The 18,212-nt window shown below is 30.2% G+C and overlaps 7 protein-coding genes across 7 annotated transcripts; 1 reads left to right on the top strand and 6 right to left on the bottom strand.

The window, feature by feature from the left end:
• Positions 1–64: 64 nt before the first annotated feature.
• GO595_002326 (AT hook motif family protein) lies at positions 65–1,222 on the bottom strand (the record flags this gene model as incomplete). Its single annotated transcript, XM_067915224.1, has 1 exon — positions 65–1,222. The coding sequence occupies one exon, from the start codon at positions 1,220–1,222 to the stop codon at positions 65–67; it is 1,158 nt and encodes a 385-aa protein (XP_067777507.1).
• A 338-nt stretch (positions 1,223–1,560) lies between these two features.
• Positions 1,561–2,514, bottom strand: GO595_002325 (kinase domain protein; the record flags this gene model as incomplete). Its single annotated transcript, XM_067915222.1, has 1 exon — positions 1,561–2,514. One exon carries the CDS (start codon positions 2,512–2,514, stop codon positions 1,561–1,563), a length of 954 nt encoding a protein of 317 aa, XP_067777506.1.
• A 4,891-nt stretch (positions 2,515–7,405) lies between these two features.
• On the bottom strand, positions 7,406–8,950 carry GO595_002324 (uncharacterized protein; the record flags this gene model as incomplete). Its single annotated transcript, XM_067915221.1, has 1 exon — positions 7,406–8,950. One exon carries the CDS (start codon positions 8,948–8,950, stop codon positions 7,406–7,408), a length of 1,545 nt encoding a protein of 514 aa, XP_067777505.1.
• Positions 8,951–9,080: 130 nt separating this feature from the next.
• GO595_002323 (uncharacterized protein) lies at positions 9,081–10,118 on the top strand (the record flags this gene model as incomplete). The annotated part of the gene is made up of 1 exon (XM_067915220.1): positions 9,081–10,118. The coding sequence occupies one exon, from the start codon at positions 9,081–9,083 to the stop codon at positions 10,116–10,118; it is 1,038 nt and encodes a 345-aa protein (XP_067777504.1).
• A 1,028-nt stretch (positions 10,119–11,146) lies between these two features.
• GO595_002322 (SH3 domain containing protein) lies at positions 11,147–12,331 on the bottom strand (the record flags this gene model as incomplete). Its single annotated transcript, XM_067915219.1, has 1 exon — positions 11,147–12,331. One exon carries the CDS (start codon positions 12,329–12,331, stop codon positions 11,147–11,149), a length of 1,185 nt encoding a protein of 394 aa, XP_067777503.1.
• A 664-nt stretch (positions 12,332–12,995) lies between these two features.
• On the bottom strand, positions 12,996–13,652 carry GO595_002321 (uncharacterized protein; the record flags this gene model as incomplete). The annotated part of the gene is made up of 1 exon (XM_067915218.1): positions 12,996–13,652. The coding sequence occupies one exon, from the start codon at positions 13,650–13,652 to the stop codon at positions 12,996–12,998; it is 657 nt and encodes a 218-aa protein (XP_067777502.1).
• Positions 13,653–16,030: 2,378 nt separating this feature from the next.
• On the bottom strand, positions 16,031–17,678 carry GO595_002320 (EF hand family protein; the record flags this gene model as incomplete). The annotated part of the gene is made up of 2 exons (XM_067915217.1): positions 16,031–16,038; positions 16,121–17,678. 2 exons carry the CDS (start codon positions 17,676–17,678, stop codon positions 16,031–16,033), a joined length of 1,566 nt encoding a protein of 521 aa, XP_067777501.1.
• Positions 17,679–18,212: the final 534 nt, after the last annotated feature.

Here is an 18,212-nt window from a genome sequence, read left to right as displayed (position 1 = left end):
TAAAATAACTCCAAAATAATTATTTCAAAAAGTTATCAAAATTTGTTTTACAATAATTACACTGTCACTCCATGTAGCTGAGGAAGTCTTTGAGCGTCGGCTGTTTTTGGTGCGCATTTTTATTTTGTTCAATTTCATTGTTTTCTGTTTGCGGTGAAGTGTTTGCTTGTTGGAAATAAATCTTTTGCATCGAACTTGTGATTGGCTGTTGAGTGCTTGAGTTTATTACACTTGAAGTGTTTTTAATGCCAATTTGATTTTCTTTAACAGGAGGATTTATTGCTATCTGATACAATTCATCCGCTTTAATTTTCTCTGTAAGGTTTGGATCTGTCTCACTTATGATTGAGAGTGTGGATTCGAGAAGTTCTCTCGCGTTAATTCCACAGTATTGTTCAACTCCTTTTGCCATATGACTCATAAGTTCATGAATAAGAACAATGACGTGCGATTTGTTGGCTTCGTATAGGTAACATCGAACAAGTTGTTGAAAAGATTGATAAAAAGTTTTTTCTTCATGCAGAAGAAGAGAATTCGAAAATTGAGTTTCAACATCAGCTATCGTTTCGGTTTCAAACTTTTTGTTAAAAATATCGGGAACTTTTTGAGAGTACGATACCCATCCACATCTCGTTTGAGAATAACGAATGGAAAATTCATTTGTTTCAATGATCGGAGAAACTGACTGATCAACAATTTCATTTGTTAGTCTGACGTTCTTAATGTTGGGGAGCTCACCAAAATATTGTACAATAAGAATAGCATCAACTCTATTTGGTGGAGTTATTTGCCAAATAAAAAGCCTGTTTGAATGTGTAATACATGTAATAAGTTCACTATAGCTGCTGAAGTATTTGATTTTTTCCCCAATCAAAATTGGCGGAAAACAACAACAACCTAATTCAGTGTCAATAAAATGAATAGTATCATCAGATAGAGCTACAACAAGTACGTTTTTGCATTCAATAAGAAAAAGAGCTGGAGCTGAAAAAAATGCAGTATGATCCCAAACCATCATGTTGAACTTGACTTTAAGCAAAAATGAATTGTATTCATAATTTTGAAGCTGGTACCAAGATGAGGGATCATTTTTATTTTTCAGAATAATCGAAGGAGGAATTTTTGTATTGAAATCTTGCTTTTCAGATCTTTGAACTCGAATTTCAATTCCCAGTGTATTTTGAGATTTGATTGCTGGTGAAGTTAGTACTGGACGAATCATCAATTGAAATGATGATTCAGGTATAGTTTTTATTTCTTGAAGTTTTAAAATTTCCTGTGTGGAAAGTCTTGACATGTCTTCAACTTCATTTTGTGTATTTTCTTCTGTTGAGTCAATCATTCTTTTTCCCTAATGAAGATGAATTGTAAAACATAAACTTTTCAATTAATGCACAAAAACTAAACGTTCTTATAGTTGCAGGTTTACTATTTTAAAATTGATTTTTTCTTTTTTAGTAAATTGTACGAACTTTATCGATTTAAACACTATTTAGATCCTCAATACACACACACCCCGAAAAAAAATTTATACATAAGAATTTACATCCTGATTGTATTTCAAGATTGACAGATATCTTGATCATATTCACAACCATCCAATACAACATAAAGAGTATTCATGAGCAATGGTGAATTTGAATTTTCTTTGGTGAGAAATCCTGCAAGCCATTCATGATTGAGACAATCATTCACTGTAAACCTTTCAGATGGTTCCCGACGCATCATACCTAGTATCAAACTTTTTTGTAGCTGTGAAAGGCCAATGCCCTCTAATGACATTTGGTTGAAATTCAGAATTTGTGTAAACATTAAATCTGTACGCGACGGATCAAATGGTATGAGCCTTTTAATGATGTAGTACATGACAAGTCCAGCAGACCAAATGTTGGCAGAAAAAGAAAATGGCTGATTTAAAATAATTTCAGGTGACCAAAATATAGGATTCCCGAATTGTCTTTGAATCAGGCCTTGTGGTGGTAATTTGGCCGCATAAGAAAAGCCTGTTAAACGAACATGCGGATATCCATGTGGATCCATTGTTATCAAAATGTTTGACGGGTGAAGGTCTGGATGTAATATACCAATAGAATGAATATATTTGAGGCCACAAAGAATTTGCCCCATTATTTGGCGAAGTTGTATTTCATTTAGAATATTTTGCGGGTTTTCAATAAATTTATAAAGGTCGCTTTCCATGTATTCCATTACCATGCCCACAAACATTCTATCATTGGAAAAAATTTTACCATAAAATTTTACTACGTATTTGCTATCGCACGAAGATAATGCTGCACATGCATTATCAAACATAGCGCCAGAAATACCTCCGGTATTTTTAGTTATTTTGATAGCTACTTTTCTGTTAGGATTAACATCTTGATCAAGTGCAGAATAAACAATTGATTGATCTGTTTGACCAAGCTTAGCAAAAAAAAATAACTTTCTCACATTGTCAGACTCGTCAATATAAGTTTTTTGTGCGGGGTCATTTGGTTCGTCGAAAGGATCCATTTCGTTTTGAAATGGCATATTTTGAAACTTCTGAATCGCCTGATAAATTTGGCTTTTTTTGTGGATTTGAATGAAAAAATTTGGCAAAAAATATTCAATTTAACTCCAAATTCCGAAAAAAAAAATGCTTTGGATGGGGCTTTTTACTTAAATGATCCTTCGAGGTTACTGTGTTTTCTTCTATTCGTTAGCAACTCTTCTTTCCGCAGGAACGAGTCATTCACATTACGATTCCTTGGATGTGGGTTGATAGCATTCCAGAAAATTTTCATAGAATGAATTAATGTACATTCACTGCATCTTTTACATGTTTCTGAAGTAATGATTTCATTATTATTTCATAATTTTAAGATATCCGAATAATTTTCGAATGGTATTGCTCCAAGAGATGAAATAACAATGATATAGTATTTAACTTTAATTTGATATGTGTCAGTAATATCTTGAATCAAAGTTTCATATTTCTTATTTTTAATGTAACGACTATAATTTAATGAGTTGGAAATCTCTTCGTCTGGTAATGTGTTAATGTTCGAGATTTCACCATAAGGTATAGTTATTTCGATTATATTAAGATTACCTTTTTTGTCATCCAAATACCATATGTCTGGTTTAAGTCTTTTAGATCTATCAGGTAAATGAAAGTCATTAATTTTAACTTCTTGTGATCTATGGAAAATAAATTTAGATTTATTTGATTTTTCGATAGATTTAATAATAATTTCACCAACATCATTGTGTCTTCGAGTATATTTAGAGTATTGAGGAACACAATGATTTAGAATATGTTTCAGTGATTCAATCTCTTTTTGATTTCTACAATATGGACAAGTTTTGGACGTATTTGGATTCTTTTTACTTAAAATTTCCTTGGTAGGTAAGTTATTACATCTTGCATTGATACAAAAACGTTGAATACTATCTGAAGTTTTTCTTGTATAGGTACCGAAAAAAGAGTTAGAGTATTTAGAGTTTTCAAGAGTAAAAAAAGAGTGACCATGAAGTTTAAATTCTTGAAGTTTATTAAGATGACGTTTTTGAAGTAACGTAATTAACGATCTATTAAAATTATTGATCGAGTTACATTCAATAATTTCATCATTATCAAGATTCTTCATGGAAAGAGAGTTATTATTGAAGTTGTGACCTATATTTAATTTACGTGATGCATCAATCTCTCGAACAAATAAATTATTAGTTTTCTTCTCTGATTCTTGTGCTATTTGGTTTTCATATTCAGTGATATTGTTAAATCTTTGAGGAACTTCTGAGATAATTATTCTTCTAAAATTAATTTCGTCTCCTGCCATTTGTTGTATAAAGTGTTTAACTGTTTCATTTTTCGAGTAAAATAAAGATAAATAAGTTTTAATTTGTAAATAAAGATATCTTTCTTTAAGTGAAGGAATTCCAAGTCCTCCATCTTTCCAATTACAATAAAAGAAATGTTTAGGTGTACTATTCTTCCATTTTTTCTCGTTCGTCTGAAATTAACATTACATCATATACTTGGATTCCCATATTAATATTATCATTTAATTCTTGAATATAAATATCTGTTCCTTTTCGTTCTTCATTGATCTTTCTAATTAAAGGTTCGAGACAAAGATTAAATAAAAGGGGTGATAGAGGACATCCTTGTCTAACAACTCTTCTTATTCTAATATTATTTGATTTGATTCCATTGATAACAATGTTTGTGGAAATATTTTGATACATAGAATGAATAATTTCGATTATATTATTGTTAAAGCCTTATTGTTTCATATTATTAAAGATTTATTTATGTGGAATTGAACCGAATGCATTAGCAAAGTCTAGAGTTGTAATAATAATATTCCTATTTTTCCTATAAGCATCAGATATTAATTCATTGGCTGTGACTGTATGTTCAGTGCAACCATTACAACCTTTAATGAATCCTTTTTGTTGTGGTGAGAAAATATGTTTTGATTTGTTCACTATTTGGATACTATCTGCTAATAATGTAGTAAATATTCTGTAAATTGTATCTGAAATACTTATTGGTCTCCAATTCTTTGGTATTGATGGGTCATCTTTTTTGAATATTAAAATAGTTTTGAATTGTTTCCATTGTTCTGGTATTTTTTGAAATTTAATAATGTTTTTAATAATTAGAGATAATAAAATTGCTGTATTTTTTTAATTTCTTTTCCAAACAGAATTAGGAATTCCATCTGGACCACATGCAGATAAATTGTCTTTAATTTTAATTGTATTAATGATATTCTTTTCATCTGTAATATAATCAATAATAAATTTGTTGTCTTCATTAGATAGAAGTTTAGGTAAATTCCATGTATCATCTTCTATAATATGTTTTTTATTAGCCCATTCATTATTAAAATGTTTTTCAAGTTGTTCGATTGTTATATTACATTAAGGTGTTGTATTGGCTAATAGTTTCCATCGGATACATCTTTTAGGGTCTTCATCATAAAATTTACGTAGTTTTTCACTTCCTTTTATATCATTTGGGTTTAATTTATCAATATAATTTCTAAGTATTGTTCTAATCCATTTAAATCTTTCTTCTCGATGTTCTTCGTCTTCATTAATCAAATTGTCTATATCTTCAACTGATCGAATATTAAATATGTTTTTTAAATCATCTTCACTAAATTTACTTAATGATTTGATTAAACCTTCTTTAATATTAGCAATAGCATTTAATGCGTTTTGGTTATTGTTTAAATCTTCTTGATGTGCATTAATAATATCTATAATTTTATTAATGTAATCAATAATTTTGTCGATTTCAATAATTTTATTTTGATATAAGTATAGTTTTTCTTTTCTTATGATTTGTTTCTCATCGAATTTAATATTTATTTGATTGAGATTGGGAAATGTATTTGTTAATAGCTTTTGAATTCTATGTGTTGTTTTAATTAAAAATCCATCCATAATATTCCATGTAATGTTGTCTTTGTCTGATAAAAATTTAGCTTCTTCGATAATAAAATTTTTAAATAATTCATTGATTTTCGGCTGAATAGTTTTTCGTTGTGCTTTGTTTAATCTTTTGAAACTAACGTTCTGATTTCGATATTTATTTCTCCATTTGTTACATTTGTCATTATAGAATTGATATTGGTTATTGTTTAACATTTTAACTGTGTTTTTAGAATTATGATTTAGTTGTTTTTCTTCTTCAATTACTGATGAATTAGATTCTTCCCTGTTTTGAGTTTCGATGTTTAATGCATGCAATTCTTCGACTTCTTGAGTTTCTGATTCTTGTTGACTAGTTTCTGTTGTGTCTTTAGTATCCTTCTGATTTATAATTATATGCTCATTATCTGATGAAGATTCACTTTGTTGTTTTTCAATATAACTATCTTCTGAATCTTTATAATTTTGGCTATTTGCGATTTCAATTTCTTTTAGTGAACCATTGATTATTTGAATTTCTTGAATATTATTTGGTCTAGAACCTCTAACTGTTTGTTTTGAATTGATATGAGTTTGGGAATTATGAAGTCTCATAGCTTGAACTGAACTAACTATTGTTCCACACATTGTACATTTACAACAATCTCTAGGTTATAATAACTCATAAATTGTAGGTAATGTAATATTTTCTTCAACATAACTCATAATTAGACCCCAAAAAGGGCCTGCATCTTTCCGCCATTAGAGGTAGGTTTTATGCTGCTTTTTATAGTGGTCATATGCTGATCCTGTTTTGGTTGTAACATAATTACAGTTATTCATTAAACAAATTTTTATTTGTTCTAATTTGTTATAAGTATTATTTGTATGATCATATTCGTATTACTCAGTATCTTTTACTAATAAATATCCAATGATTTCTGATGTTAAACAATTGTGTTTTTGATATTGTTTATGATGAGTATTGAATAAATGTGAATCAATTTGTTGGTGATGGTTGGTTCCATAATTGCAGTTATGATATTTACAACAATAAATATAAGGTTGTGGAAACCAGTACCTCAGAATCATAAGCTGAATCAAATTATGTTCCTTTATATCGAAATCTGAATAGTTGTCAAAAACTGATTCGTCGAGCGTATCAATGTATTCTCTAAGTTTTTTGATATCTGTGATTGTTATGAGCTTGTTAATAACTTTATTTGTGATATCTTCTTGTTCATTGACTTCATCGATTGTCTGAATGTTAACATTAAATTGAATCGGGTTTTCATCGTCGTCGTCTTCTGGATTTCTAAGATAATTATCTGTAAATTCTATAGGTTGATCGTTTTGTGGCTGAATCTCGCTGCTATCCGTCTCCTCAAAAGAAAATTCAGAGGAATCATCGGAATCTTCAGAATTCAAAAGATCAGGGTAAGGAATTTCCGGTTTTCTAAGAAAAAGTCCTTTGAATAGTTACACATTTGGAAAATTTTTGAGATGGTCAAAAGCGGTCTTATCAGCGGCGTAGATGATATCTTCTTCCAAAGCTTCGGGGCTGGGTTTTGGAGATATCGAAGCTCCTAAGGGTGTAGAATGTGCGAGAGAAGGAGTAGAGTCGACTGGGGTAGGTAAAGTCAAAAGATCTTCTGAATCATCAGATTATAATCGATCTCGTGGATTTAAAATTCGTAACCCTCCTGGCTGAGGACTTCTATTTCTGTCCTGCGAGCACGTAGCTGCATTTTCAGGGAAAAAAAAACAAAAAATGATCCATTTTGCTTTGGATGGGGCTCGAACCCACGACCTCAGGATTATGAGACCTGCGCTCTGCCGATTGAGCTACCAAAGCGGACATTTACGTAACTTTTAATATGTATAAATTAGTTAATTAAAACAAATAATTAAAAATTTATTGCAATTGAAAAACCGTTTTTTGCGATATTTTCATGTTTTTTAGTTGTCACAATAAAATTAAAACATTTTAAATTTATTAATCAAGTGATGATATTGGTGAGTTTTTTGGGTTTGTCGGATCAAATTTTTTTCTTAACTTAGAGTTCATTCTTTTAAAGAGCATTGCGAATTGTTTATCTATTTTTCCTGCCAAATCAGACCACTGTTGTCCCATTTCATTTACTCTTTTTGAAAGTTCAATAATTTGTTCATTTTGTTCTTCACTTAATTTGAAATCATCATTTTTCAAATCATTAATTTTTTGGAACAAATCATCGATTTTTTGTTGATTTTCTTTTACTATTTTTCTTTGTTCTTCGATTTCTTCATAATTATCCTTTAAACTATTTGTTGTTTCATTATTTTGTGTTTGATTTACTTTACTTTCAATTTTTCGAATGTTTTCTTCGTTTTGATTTGAAATATTTTTTAATGATTCGATTTGTTGTAATATTTTCTTACTTGCGTTTGTGTTTTCTTGTATCTTTTCCTCAGTGTTCTGCCTGAATTCTTCAAGCTCAAATGTAATGTTTTGTTGTACTAATTTTAGATCTTCAAGTTGAACTTGGAAATCGAGATATTGTTGATCAAGTCTATCAAAAAGTGCTTTTGTGTTTGCTTTCTCTTGCTTTAACTCATTTATTTCATTTTGCATCTTTTTAATTTCTTTCACATATTGTTCAAATTGTGATTTCATCTCTTCTTTGATTTTCTTAAGTTCCGTATCGTCGTTCGACGGTTTTGGAGGTTCGACTCGTGTTTGATGTGTTTGTGGTGCTGCATTAGTAGGACGAAGACTAAATGGTTGTATTGGTGCTGAAAGAGGATTACTCGTTCTAGGACCACCAAATAAAGGGTTACCACCAAATTGAGCCATTGGTGGAATACCTCGAGGAATGCCACTTATTGGTGATGGCTTTGGAGATGGAGGTGGTGAGCGAGGAGTGTCTTTTTCCTTTGGGAGTGTGATTCCTTCAAATTCAATTTCATAATTTTTGGCGATTTTTTCTAGCTCATTAGCTGAAATAATAAAATCGGCTTTCCGAAAAGATTTCTCATACTCTTTAATAATTTCAAGTGATGTGTCATCTGGATATGAAACAATAAAATTATTTGATAAATGAAGAAGATCCGTTCGTAAATTCAGAATAAGGCCAACATAAGAAACTGACTTGTCTGAAAGTTTATATAGGTCTTTTGTGATTTTGTTAAGGATATCATCATTTTCTTTGTTAAGAGATTCATTATGTAAGTTCCGAAGTTTTTTAACAAGGGTAAACCTTCCATCATCTTCCTTTTTCAGAAAATCATATTTTGTATAATCAAGCTCGTTTTCATACTTTTTTTTAATTTGATAAATTATTTTTGAAATAGCTGTTATAAAATTTCTTATAGCTTCATATTTCATATGCAGTGTGATTGATGGTAAAATGTTTTTTTCCACGAGTTCAATTGTTTTTAATGAAAATTCTTTCACATTTTCTGATAATGATGGATCTACTTCTCCTAACTTCATCAATGATTCCTGCAGTGGTAGGAGAGTTTCTCGGATTTCGGTACACATTAGCATTTCTCGCTCCATTTTAGCTAAATCTGGGAATAAATTTTTGGTTCGTTTAGCGCCAAACCGCTATGAACTTTCAATTTTGAATAAGAGGATAATGATGTCCGTTATTGTACAACTTTTTGAGTACATTACAAAAAGTAAGAATATGAACCAGCGTAACAGAATTGACGAAAGATGGAATCATCCAGAATTTGAACCTTTGCGCATTGCAACGCTGGTTTTTGGTGGCGACCTATCAACAGAAGCGGCTATTGCTTCATTCCCAGAAGTTCAACTTTTGATTCGTGAATCAGAAACAGGAACAACAACAAAAGGCGTTTTTTATTTGACTACAAACAGGTTTGTTTATCTTCCAAAAAATACAATTCCTCATCCTCAAATTGTTCAATGTTCATATGAGGCTCTTCGAGGTCTTAGTGGTGTTAGGTCAACATCTACAATTTCAGTTATTGATGGCAATGGTGCAAGTGCAAACTTTCAGTTTCCAACACAACAAACATTATTTCAATGTTTTAAATTACTGAGACAATTAGCAGAAGCGGTAAGAATGGATGAAAGCAAACTAAAGTCTGTTATAGGAGAACTTCTTTCAAAAAAAACATTTGATGAAACACCATTTTCATCTCTTGATATTGAACTTGAGGAAGTAAAGCATTCTGAAGAAGCACCTCATGCTGCACCTGAATCAAAAGAAGAAGAGAATCCCATTGTTAATGTTTTAGCGCCCATGAAACAATTTTTTGAATATGTTATATCTTTGAAATTTAACATTCATACAAAACTTTCTTTTCTTTTTGTTCTATCTCTTGTTTCTTTCTGTCTCCAATACATTCCTTTTATTCCTTTTCTGTCAATGTGTACAGCACTTTTCATATTATCTAATGCTTGGAGACTAATGAATAGAAAGAAACTAAAGAAACAGGTAGATACTGAAATACCAAAATCAACTGAAGGGTTTGTCAAAACTCAAAGGTTTGTATCTGATTGGTTACAATGGAGATCGCCGAGAAAAACTATTAGTATTTTAGGAATTTCTTCGACGTTTTTCATAGGCTGGCTCATACTGCCAAAGAAACTGTATATAGTTGTAACAGTTATTTGGTATTTTGTGTTCATTACATTCTCACTAGAAAAGAAACCCGAGTTAAAGTCTCTTTTGTCAGGGTACTGGACGTGTACTTAAAGTATAAAAATGGATGTTTGCGAATATTCTGTAAATTTAAATAAACGTACTTTTGAGTTAGGGTGCTCCATTTATTTCCGTTTATATTTATTCCAAAATGGAAGAAAAAACAATTAAAGAAATTAGAAAACTCAAAACTCAAATTGTAGAAAAGGACAAATATATACGTCACCTCGAGGCTCAAAATAAAAAGTTATTACAACAACAAAAAGAAGCAAAAGATACAATAGATACAATAATTCAGAACTTGAATGAAAATGAATATTTTAATGATGAAAACAACATGAGCTCACTTGAAAATATATCTTTCGAACCTGATTTAAGTACATCAATTAATAATTTATTTGATTATATGACAAAAGAGAAAGAAATCATTATTTCACGCTTGTGCTCACAGCTAAAAGGTCACGTAGATTTTTTAACTCGACTTGCTTCATCACCAACATTACAATCAATGTTTCTCATATCAAATAAATCTGGCGAAGTCTTTCTTCAAGAAACCTCGCGAAGGCTTTTGTTAGAACAAGCTTTACGTACTTCCCAATTCATCAAAGAAATCTCGAATAAACAACTAAAGAAAATTAACATCAACAATTCTATAAGTATCAATGATATCCTTGATCTAAAGAAAGACATTAACAACAGAAACCAGAAAATATCTGATTTACTTAACAATGATCATCTTAATTATGATGAATTAAAGACAATGGTTTTACAAGAAATCACAATTAGCTCTATCCTTAGGAGGTTTGCTACTTCTAATTTTAAAGAATGTAAACACACCTCAAAAAACACTACAGAAACGACCGTTAAACATTCTGCACAAACCGAAAAGTGGCAAAAATGGTGCAAAAATTTATATGTTGGAATCACAATGCAATTTAATCCAAATGTAAACTACGAAGAAATGCGGACGTTGATTGAAGAAGCCGCGTTAACTTCAGTTGGTGCAATTCCTCTTCAAAGAAAATAATCTCGAAATACTTCACGATTTAATATATAATTAAACAGCCGATTATTTTTTATTATCACAACAAAATTAAATCACATTTTTCTATGTTTGTTCTGTTCCCATCGATATCTTCGCATTCGACAGAATTTTCGCCGATAGATATAACCGATACGATAGTTCCTGAGCAACCGTAGAAATTTTGTGAAGGAACATCTTTCTGAAGAACCGCCACGCCGATACCAACCGTTTCAACAAAATCAGATGGAACGTACCCAGGAATTGCATAACTCATCTGCATTACAAGAACCCATCCGCCGTGTGAGTTCTCAAGGACATAAACTCTTTGATCTTTACTGACATTTAGCTCGTCAGGGCATGTTGATTCAAAATTATGAAGAATTTTTCCAATAAACAATGGATAAAACGAAAGAATAAACCTTGGAATAACTTCTTTCTCTGGAGCAGAGAATCGTGATGAAAACTTATATCTTTCAAACGGTGGTGGTGGGATGTCAACAAATTTAAAATCATTTTTTTCAACAAAAGAAAGAAAGTCGGACGGGAAATTAAGCGCAGAGCTAGAAGCATTCAGCTCATTCCGAGCTTGCTCAATGTTTTGCGCAAGAAGTTCGAGATGTGATGGAATTTTTGGAAGAAATTTTTGTAAAAATTGCGATTCTGTGTTCTTTTCCAGTATTGAAACAATACCAGGATATGTGCTGAGAATTTCGTTTAGTGAATTGTTATGAAAAATGAGTTTTTCGCGTTCTGATATGTATTGATAAGATTTAAGTCTAAAATTGTTCCATTGTTGACATAAATTTTCATTTTCATGTTTGCTTTTCTTAGATAATGCTATTATTGATTTTTTGGCGTCATTCAACTCTTTTTTGGCTTTTGTTACTGAGTTAATTAATTCATGTCTCTTTTCGAGGTGCTGATTTAATGTATTATCAAGAACAGATTTTTGGTATTCTCTGCTTTCGCAAATTTCACCAAACGAAGTGATATCTTGATTTTGAAATATTCGTGAAAATCCATGAAAAATTTCTTGGAATGAAAACATAGCCTGATTAAGCTTTGCTAATGAATCAGACAAAGTTCCTGGAAATCCTGGAGGAGAAAAATCTTCATTCGTTTGATATTCTTGAATTGAATATGAAAAAGAATTTAAACAATTATCAATTGACTTCATTGAATTGAGGGTTTCTTGATATACTTTAGTTGTTGTTTCGAAGAGTTTTTGCACTTCTGGTTCCATAAAAATTACAAATTAATGTTTTGAGAAAACGATCGTATTACATCGAAAAAATTGTGTTTGTTTCTGTGGTTTATTCAATTGAATGCAAAGTTCAACGGAAAAACTGTAACAAATCCAGTAATTGCAAATGAAGCACCGGTTTATTATAAGAAGGATTTCTGATAAGTGAAAGATTAAGTTTTTTAAAAATGTTTATGCTTTTTTAGTTCATTATTTTTTATAATCATAAAAATATCTATTTTACCAAATCAATTTTTTGGTGGAGTTCTTCATGAATTGTATTCATTAATTTCTTCTTATTAAATTTAAATTTTTTCTGTATAATTTAAAAAAAATTATACAGCCTCTTATAGTATTTTACAAAAGTAATTGTAAATCAAAAAATGATATCAATTCTTTTTTGAATTAAAACCATCTTATTGGATGGATTAGTTTGTGGAGAAATTAATATAAATGATAAATGTATATCAAAATGTTAAATCAAATATTTAATTATCAATACACATCCATTTAATGACTCTATAAATTCTTGATTCAAATTAAATATTTGACCAATACAATGGAAATAAAATGATATGAATGGATAAATTAATTGATGTGAACTCGAATAATTTTGATTGATTGTGAAACAAATGTATTTATAAAAAAAATTTAAGTTTGGTTTTTACTGGTATCCACCTGAGCCATAAGGAGGCATAGGTTGTCCTGGGTATTGTTGCATTGGTTGACCAGGATATTGTTGCATAGGTTGTCCTGGATATTGTTGCATTGGTTGACCAGGATATTGTTGTGGATAAGGTGAAGCTGGTGGTGTCATTGGTTGACCTGGAGGATGTTGATTTGGATGGTTTGGTCTCTTTGGTGGATTAGGACGTATTGGTCCATTGTTCTTACGGAAGTTGTTATAAGCAGTTATATACTGTTCTGATGGAGAGCGCATTGGGTTGAAAGTACCATTAATTGGATTAAATACAAGATCAGCCTTAAGTCCATCGACGTATGCAACACCTCTCATATTTCTAATTACAAATGTTTTTGTTGTCTCGTCAAACTCTATGTCACCAATAAGGTTTTCAACGTAAGCGTTATCATCGTTATCTGTGTCAGTAGTTCTAAGTTTAACTTCGATCTTTGCACCAGAAATCCTTAATGTTTGGACTGGTGGTGGTACGTTTCCATATCCTTGTGCTTGAGGATAAGGTTGACCTGGGAGTAGTTGGCCTGGCATTTGTGGTTGTCCTGGGACTGGTTGAGGATAGGCTGGTTGTCCTGGGACTGGTTGTTGATAACCTGCCTGTGGGTACGCACCTTGTGGATACATTAAAAAAATAAATTTCCTCTGCCAAGCATTCTTTCAAAAAGTCATATTTGAATGAGTTTGTTATTTGAATGGATAATTGAGTACAACCGATTCAAATAGCTATCCAAGTCAGACGGTTACTGTTCTAAGTTGAGCTTCACTCAAAATTTTAATTTGAAAAATGTAAAGTTATTAAATTTTATCAGGTTTTTTCGTGGTTATTTTCCGGTATTTTCGTGCATTACAATATTTTCATTAAAAAAAAATCAGAAAATAATTTTTTTGTTAGTTTTACTTCGAAGTATTTTGCAATTTTTCATTCAATATTTTAACTATTTCTGTGTGGCCATTTTTTGTTGCAAGCATAAGTGCTGTTTTAAATAGTTCAAACAATTTCCAAATAATGTTTTGAAATCCAAAGCTATTATAATAAACTTTAAATAAAACAAATAAATATCTTTAGCATTAATATCAATTCCTTCTTGCTCAAGAAGTAATTTAACTATTTCTGTATAACCATATTCAGATGCATATATAAGTGCTGTTTCAAATAATTTAAACAATTTCCAAATATTATTTTGAAATATTAAATTATTAAAACAAATTATATTTTTAGCATTAATATCAATTTCTTAATGTTTAGACAGTGATTTAACTATTTCTATATGATTATTTGTAGCTGCATAAATCAGCGCTGAATCACATAATTTTAGGAATTTCCAAGTATTATTTTAAAACCCAAAATCATTAAAATTATCTTCAAATAAAACAAATTAACATTCTTTCCATTCACATCAATATTCTTTTTTTCAAGAAGTAATTTAACTATTTCAGTATTAAATTCTCTATGAGCATTTATAATTGGTGTTTTATATGAACTAATTAATTTCCAAATTTTATTTTAAAATTTCGAAAAATTAAGACAAATTTTAATAAAATAAAATTAACATTTTTAACATTTACTTCAATTCCTTCTTGTTCAAAAAGTAATTTAACAATTTCAATTTGACCATATACGCATGCATAAAGAAGCGCTGTATTAAATAATTTAAACAATTTTCAAATATTATTTTATAATATTAAATTATTAAAGAAAATATTAAATAAAATTTATAAAAATCTCGTTCATTAATATCAATTTTTTTTTGTTCAAGAAAGATTTTCGCAATTTCTGTGCATCCGTTTTTACATGCATCCATAAATAGTGACTTAAATAATATTAATAAATCCCAAATCGAATTAAAATGTACCAATAATCAAATAAAATAAACTCCAAATAAAGGAATTAAATTGTTTTTTCATTTACATTAATATTCTTTTGTTCAAGAAGTAATGCATCCATTCTATTTATGCCAAAAAAGTGGTTATGACAAAAACAGCTAATCAAAATCGGTTCAATTCTCCAAATTTGTCGATTAATCAAACAAAAAGTAGAATACCGATAGAAAGCACTTTTTAGTATCCACTTTTCGAGAGAATTGATACTGTTCGATGATATCCGAATCTTCAAATTCTTATCTAAACAATAATACAAAGTCCTCTTTGCATTTTTCAATTTTCTAATATGATGGAATACATACTCTAATAAATTATATAATTTAAAAAAATTTTTAATCATTTGTTTATTTAAATTGGTTCATCAGACACTATAAAATTTCTGTTATATTAATAGAACACACCGACAGTTTTCGAAGCCTCGACATCATCGCAAAACTTTTTCCAATCGATTTTACCCAATTTTTCGTTTTCGTATTTTCTAATTATAGCATTAATTTGATTCATAGTTATCACTATATTCAAACTCAACAATTTATCTTTAAACTCGTTTTCGTCCATAAAATCGACGTTTACGTTTCTAAACAACATGAAGATCGATCGATTTCTTTCACTTAATTTTTCTTTTATCATTGAACATATGTTCATAACTTCTCTATTAATTTCCGCTGTCAAAGGTTGAGATGCCTTTAATGAAGGCGAATTTACGGTAATAATTTCATCATTAATTACGTCACCGAATAATTCGTAGTTAAACATATAACTTTTCTTATCATCTTTAAATATATTAATTAATTCTTCGACTTCTTCACGATGAATATTAAATTTAATATTTCTAAAGCAGTCCAAAACTTTATAAGATTGAATTAATCCGATTTCATTTAAATCGATTGACTTAAATGTATATAATGGATCAATATCTTTATTTAAACAAAACTTTTTATATCTTTGTAACAAAATGTGTATATTTTTGTTGGTTATCTTCGGAAGTATTTTCTTGGGTGAATCTAATTCAGGTTTTGGTTTTGCATCTTCTTCTTTAATATAATTTAGAACTCGTAATAAGTCGCAACTCATTTTAACATAATCGATTTTATTTGTTCCCATTATTCGATAATAACCAATTAATACTCTGATGTTAATCGGTGTAATTTGTATTGGTAAATTAGTTATAACTTGTACATAATCTTCTTGTGAAATATTTCCAATTTTACGGCGATCGATTTGATGGAATTTCCCATTAAGATCAATTCCATTTTCTTCTAAACATTTATTAATACGAATTAATATTTCTAATATTTGTTTCGGTGGTAAATTATTCGTTGGTATTGATTCAGTATTAATAAGTTGCATTGTCCGTAATTCTAATTCATTCGGTGGTAATTCCGAATGTTTCGGATCACAAACTTTGCATAATCGTTGCCATGAAATTGTTCCATTTGTTTTACCTGGAAATGTTTCATAAATTACATTAAGTTCTTGTGGTAATATCTCAAATCGAACAAAGTTAAAAGCAGATGTTAACTGTGATAATGTTATTTCGCCACTGTTTTCTCGATCAAATCGTTGTATCACATTCGATAATTGTTGTTTCGTTTCTAATAAATATTTCTTAAGGCGTGTGATGATATCTTCAGTTGTATACTCTTTGGTTGGGATTTTCGTTGATACTGTGTCAATAAATGACTGATAATTGACACTGTTATATGGACTTGGAAACATTGTACATAATAAATCAATGTCATCACCTGTTAACCCTAAGCCTAAATTGGATATCACGCGATGGAATTTGGATTTGGTGGTACTCGTTGGGTTTTCTTGTCGAAGTGGTTCGAAATAATACGCAATGTCAATGTGGCGGTTTTGAACGGTTTCTTGAATGCGTTTGATGATCGTTTGCGGATTAAGTTTCTCTGGTACAGGAGCAACTCCCCAAAATGCAGTGGTGGTTTGAAGAGGTGGAAGATCATAATTACTTATGGCTTTAAGAAGTAACATGTAAGAATAACGATTATTCCCTTTGGAAAAACATTTGACAATTTCTTGGATTTGATCAGGTGAAAGATTACGGCCTAAGGAACTAATGGTAGAAAAGAAAATGTTGGATGAGACATAACCAGTGTTTCCTGGATCTGATCTGGAAAATAAAGATCTGATTTCAATGCCATGTGAACGAACATATCGTACAATTTGTTCAAAATATGGTGGAAGGTTGAGATCTTCTTCCTTGCTTTGTGGTTTGGATTTTTCATTTAAGAATAATAAATCATTTTGAATATTCAAATAATCAACAAGACCTGTAATAGTATCAGCATAATACCGAACAATCATCTTGTTCGATGGGGTTCCACCAACAGCTCTATAAAAGTTTTCTATTGTGACTTTTCCTACGTTAAGTTTATCGTATGGTTTCATAGCTTCTCGAATGGTTTGATATCTTTCTGAAAGGATTCTGTTTAGTTCTCGAAGTTCATTAACACATGGTGAAAGCTTTGTGCTTCGAATTTCAACAGGTCGAAGTGCTTGATTTAGATCTTGAACAAACCTTTGGATATCAACGCCAGGACCAGCAGAATAGTAATCAGCAAGCATGCGTATTTGTTGGTTGTCTAAAGAAAGACCTAAAGAAGAAATCCAACGATGCAAAGAAATTGACGAAATGACACCTGTTTGTTTCCGATCATAATTTCCGAGTTCTTTTTCAACGTCTATACTATGTGTGGTAACAATCTCTTTGATTCTTGAAAGGATCTTTTGCTGTTCTTCGTCCATTGAAAATGTAAATAAAAAGGACGTTTAAATTTTTGGTGTACGTTAAAATTTTAGCACTTTTTATTTACGTTCTATGCTGAAACATTGTATTCTGGCTATTTGGGTGTGAATTTTCATCACTCTCAGTGTTTCCCATTAATAAAATTCATAAATGTGAACCGAAGTGGTGGTTAAAATCAAAATGAACATTTTATCTCAATGTAATAAATATTTATATGATTTTTCAAAATGCTTAATTATTTTCATATCAACCCTTCTAATTTTTATAAAAATTAAAAGTAAAATTTTTTGGTTTAATTACAATGCAATAAAATCAGCTGATGTATTATGTACAGCTTGTACATTTACTTAAACCTTATTAATTGAGAACATACCTTCTTTATACGTAATGATTTTTTTGTGAAACTATAGTTCTTGCTGAGTAGCCGAAGGTTTAAATCCTTATTCCTTAAAAGGAGTTCAACTTATTGTAAATTTGATTTTATTGAAATTTTCCTTAGAGTTTGCATTTATTAATATCTCTACTTTTAAATT

Source organism: Histomonas meleagridis (genome assembly GCF_020186115.1).
Source record: "Histomonas meleagridis strain 2922-C6/04-10x chromosome Unknown contig_173, whole genome shotgun sequence".
Taxonomy (NCBI): domain Eukaryota; phylum Parabasalia; order Tritrichomonadida; family Dientamoebidae; genus Histomonas; species Histomonas meleagridis.
Note: the sequence above shows the minus strand (reverse complement) of the source record. Positions and strands in the feature narration are given on the sequence as shown.